At 41.0% G+C, this 5328-nt stretch overlaps 1 protein-coding gene across 1 annotated transcript; it reads left to right on the top strand.

Annotated features, from left to right (window-relative positions):
• The first annotated feature begins 2246 nt into the window (after positions 1–2246).
• Positions 2247–5328, top strand: LOC110308596 (putative vomeronasal receptor-like protein 4). Its single transcript, XM_085830783.1, has one exon. It carries the CDS (start codon positions 2262–2264, stop codon positions 3168–3170), a length of 909 nt encoding a protein of 302 aa, XP_085686909.1. The 5' UTR covers positions 2247–2261; the 3' UTR covers positions 3171–5328.

Raw genomic sequence — 5328 nt, 5'->3', positions numbered from 1 at the left:
CTGCATTTGACCTTGATAGAAATCTGTGGAGGGCTGATGTGTGGGAGAGAAGGATGTGGGCTCCTTGTCACTCTGAGAGGGGACAGTGGCAGGATTCAGGAAGAAGATGGTCTATCATTTCCTAAGTGCAATCCAGAATTGTCTCAGTGTCCACAAGGACAGTGTGTGTGGTCACTGTGGGTGATCTGCTCCTTACACAGGACAGGCAGGGGTAGGAGACAGAGGCACCTGCAGTGCAGCCTGGAGTAGGAAGCTCTTGCTCCTACTGCTTCTCTTGGCTGTGTAACTTCTGGTGACTTCAGTCTTCTGTGCATGGAACACTCTTTCTTTCTTTATGGTGATTTCATTTATTGTAATTTCTCCTTTTCTAGATCAAATGTAAACCATCGAATATGAGAATTGCAGATAAAACAGACATGAGGCTAAATACTGGTAGTAACATCTGATTTTAGAAAATGCATTTTTTGTGCATAGTGGGAACTTCACAAGGTACTATTCCTGTCAGTTCATTGACTCCCTAAATTATACCTGTATTACATAAAAGCATACTTTACATATGAAAAGTACTTTTTAAAGAAGCCAAATAAGTATGCTCAAGGTGATGAACTTATGAACTGGAAAGCCAGAATTTAAGTCTACATTGGGTGGTCACAAAGGATGTTCTTGTGAAAACTGATCTTTCTATTTCTAAAACTTTGGTATCCATCAGACTATGTAGAGCATCCACACATCATTTGAATCCCTCATTTAACTGGTTGAACAGACTAAACTGTTTGATTCTAACATGGTAAAAGTAAGAAGTTTGTGGAAGTCAATTAAAAATGTACACATGCGGACTGAAGAGCAGGCTCTGTGGTAAGAGCTCTCACTGGTCTTGCAGAGTCCCTTGATTAAATTATCAGCTCAGACAGGAGCTATCAACCATGTGCAACTCCTGGTTCAGGGATCCAAGGCTGTATTCTGGCCTCTGCAAGCACCAGGTACACAGTGGTCATTAGAAATACGTGCACATAAGATGCCCATACACACAACAATGACTAAATTTAACATAAACAAAATATAACATAAATGTTTCTCTGACATTTCCTTGAATTGAAGTAAATGAATAATTTTCCTAGTCCAGAAATGGCACTATTCAGGAATCAAAGACATCTTCCTTATTTCAATACCTATTACTGCCAGTGTTACATTGCTCAGGAGTAGATGAAAGTGATTCACAGATAAATTTGGTGAGCAGCAGGGAATGCTAAAAAGTAGCAGACAAATACACTTAAGGTCCCCACATAAAACTATTTATGATTTATGAAAATGGAGTCAAAATGAATACATTTAAGCTTTAATCCTTATTTTTAACTTTAAACAGAATGAGAAAACAGAAAACAGATGTCATGTGTAAAATTACCCAAATCTGTATGAGGTATTAAGTTGTTAGTCATTTATAGGATATCACATCACTGACTGACAAAATCACCGATTTCATGAACCTTAGAAATCAAAGTGATAGGAAGTGCCTCAGTTTGGAGTCCAGAGGAACAATGGCTAAGCTGAGAGCTGGGATTTGATGATTCCTTGGAAGAAGGCTCTTAGGAAATAGTCAGGAAAAGCCTATAAGTAGTGGGGATGTGGTACCTTTAATATGATCTCATCCATAAGATGATAGTAAATAAAAGTTAATTAAACCATCCCACTCAAGAAGAGGATATGGACTAACTACTGCCCTATCTAATTAATCTGTGTTATTTATTACCAAGGTCAATTCAGAGTTGGAGACAAAGAAAAGCCACATGACTTTCCCTCGGAAGCAACCCATTGTGGCAAGGATTAGACTTTTAGAAGAGCTGCAATTTGTTATTAGCTCAATCTTTTCTTGAAGGATGAGTATATACAGGATGGCAAAAGGGATCTAAGAAGGGAAGACTCTAAGTTGATGCTCAACGTCATTGCTTAAAAGCTTGGTGATTCTATCCTTTGTCTGGATTTCTCATGGGAAAGGTTTAGAGATGGAGGATATAAAGAACTCCTGTGAAGGTTGAGAAGGCATCAGCATGGTGCTCACATCCAATTGTCATCATCATCATCATCTCCATGTCAATGGAACCAAGAACAGAAGGTCCAAGAATAAAATCAGGTATCTGTAAGCAAAAAATCTGTGCTCTTACATAATACACTGTTCATTCCACGGAAGAAAACAGAAAACCCACAGGCATGAACTATATCATGCCTACTTCCTTGTGTTTCTCAGGTTTTTCCTAGCTTTAGCCATGAAGATAATTTGGAGTGACCTCATCCAGAAAATAATTTTCATTTCACTTATTGGACTTGGAGTTTTAGGGAACATCATCTTATTTGTGAGACATGTATATACTTTCATCATGGGTCCTGAGAACAAAAATATAGATGTTATGCTCATCCACTTGGCTTTTGTAAACACAATCATTATTTATTGCATAGGGGTCAGAGACATAGCCACAATTTTTTACATCAGAAACTTCCTAGGTGATGTTGGTTGTAAAACTATAATTTATCTAGAAAGGGTTGCCCGTGGCCTCTCCATCTGCACCACATGTCTCCTCAGCATGGTCCAGGCGGTCACCATCAGTCTCAGGACCACACTGTGGAGAAAGCTCAAACCTCAGACACCATGGCATGTTATTGCCTTTCTCCTCCTCTTTTGGATCTTTAATTCCCTCATAAGCTCCAATTTGCTGCACTATATCACAGTAGGCAGTAGCATGAACAGTTCTGAAGTTGGAATGTTTACTGGATATTGTTACATGCTACCATCCAGGCACACAGTTAAGTGGCTGTTCCTCTCTCTCATGACTCTCCGTGATGTCATTTTCCAGGGTCTCATGGGCTGGAGCAGTGGGTCCATGGCTCTCCATCTGTATAAGCATCACAAGCGTGTCCTCTACCTTCACAGCTCCAGGTCTGCAAACAATTCTAGGCCGGAAATCAGAGCTACCCAGAGGGTTCTCACTCTCATGACCTGTTTTCTTTTCTTTTATTGGGCAGATTTCATATTCTCCTTCTACACAGGTTCCACAGTGACACATGACTCCACAATACTAAATATTAAAGCATTTTTAGTACTTAATTATGCTGGTCTCAGCCCCTTTGTCCTGATCACTGGGGATGTCCACATTGCTAAGCCCTGCTGTGTCCCCTGAGAAATAAGAAATTCCTTTCATACCTAGTTCTTTATAAACTAAAGCTTTATACACTTGGATGGCTTTGCCTTTTTATTCTAATGTATCACACCAATAAATTTGAGATTGTATATATTATTTTTTACAGAGAGCTTTGTCTTAGAAAATTGAAGACTGGTTCAGGCTCTAGGAAGTGGGCAGGGATGCTCACACTCCTACCAGCCCACCATTCCTATCATGCAGTTTAGTTTGCTGCATCATTCATCAGGAAATACAGGAGGGCATACAGTCACCTGGAATTAGAATTTTATTTTTCTACAGGTTTCTTACCCACAGGTTTATTCTGTCTTCTTGTTGCATCTAATGTACTTCCTTGATCACCAACTCCTCTATTTATTTACAAAGCACTTGCTATGTAGCAGAGACTGTTCTAATGAGCAGGAGAGCAAGTGAAGAAGAGGGATGTCAGGAAGCATCCTTTATCTGAAGGCCTCTTATAAAGTGGAGATGACCAGGGAGAGAAGCTAATTAATTGCAGCTACTAAGTGCTTGGCATTGCTGGGTACCAAACACTAAAGAACTGGTAAGAACAACATTGTAAGACAATTTCAAACACATCAAAACATTGATATTTGGTCATGAAATATATAGGGAAGCATGGAGAAATATCATCTTTTAGAGATTGCCATCACAGTTTGGAATACAAGCTCTACTTAAAAACTTCACTCCAGTATACAATGATGTATAAAAACATCTCAGGAACATTGTGCCCCAGCTACTGGTTCTCAATCATTAGGGCTTACACAGACAATGGGGCATTTTCTAGCTCACCTTGCCCCTTGCATGCCAGCCACATACTCAGAATTTAGATATCCAACCTCCTGATAGCTGCTCAGGCTCCTGGGGTTCAGCTGTGGACATAAGGACAGCAGTTTCAGCCCCTATGTTCTGATCAGCAGAGATGTCTGTGTTCTTAATGTCCTGCATGGTCACTGAGAAGTGTAGGAATTACATTTTATAGCTATTCTCTATGAGCTAAAGGCATGTACATTATAAACAGATTTTACATGAATATTAGAGGTGGGAAACACAATGTTTGCTTTGTAGCATAGGATGACCTGGAAGTTGCACAAGCTGATCTTGAGGTGTATCAGCACCCCAAATACTTGGATAACAGGCCTCCCCGATCAAATTGCCATTTGCCTTGGTATTATAATGCATTGCAACATTGAATTATATATTATAAAAATAGATTTCCTTTTCTTAAGAAGTCTGGCACTATGTAATCTTAGGATCTGTTCAAGATTTCTAGGCAGGTGGAAAGTAGATTCTTACTACCTTCCCATTCCAAGATCCCTGTCATGTGGCTTTTAGCTTATGGTTGGAACTGGGGAAAATACTGGAGGTAAGGCCTCTATCAGAAATTAGTATTTCATTTTTCTCCAGAGCCATATTGGAAAGCAAGATAAGGTAGGTAGAGGTGGGAAGATGACTCTTATCTGAGGTGAGCTTGCAGGGCCGAGTGAAGACAACAGTGAGACTAACAAAGTCACCACAACCAAGCAAATTTGATCAATAATTGTTTGGTGTTGCTAAGTTTCAAAATCAAAGAAAACTGGTGTGGATGCTGTGGGGAAATTATAACACAGTTAGACCTTAAAGTACCACCACAAGAATCTCTAGCAAACGGGCTCTCTCAAATGACGCCATCATATGTCTGGAGACAAAGCCTCACTAGCATACAGATGAGTAAATACCTCGCTGACAGACTATTTACACTGGAGCTTCCACCGCTTTTCCAGTTACTTACTATGGCCTGTTCTGAACATCCCAGTGTTCTTGAGATCTCCCCTCCTCTCCTCCCTGGAATCCTATCATCCCTGATGCCGCCCTGGTGCAGCCTGTTGAGCTGCAGACAAGGGGACTGCAGTGCTGAAGGCCCTGAGGGGATCACTTGGTAGACCCCAGTTGGCACAGCCTGGGCAAGCAGCAGGACATTGGAGGCCCTGGTAACTCCAAAGCCTCAGGTTTGGAAGAATCTGGAGGATCCAGAAAGTGTCCCGACCCCGCATCCTCAAGACACTGCACTGCAGTCATCCCAGGGAGGCTTCTGACTGCTCTTAGTTGTGTGCGTGCCACTCCTAAAGGGATGCAGGGCCATGAAGGGCTGTTCACCAAA

The sequence above is a fragment of the Mus caroli genome, unplaced genomic scaffold, assembly GCF_978045245.1.
Source record: "Mus caroli unplaced genomic scaffold, Mus_caroli_1 scaffold_15, whole genome shotgun sequence".
Lineage (NCBI taxonomy): Eukaryota > Metazoa > Chordata > Mammalia > Rodentia > Muridae > Mus > Mus caroli.
This window is presented reverse-complemented; position numbering and strand designations above follow the sequence as displayed.

Bases quoted from the DNA above. Each gene is read 5' to 3' on its own strand.
- LOC110308596 (XM_085830783.1), top strand. From the start codon at position 2,262: ATGAAGATAATTTGGAGTGACCTCATCCAGAAAATAATTTTCATTTCA.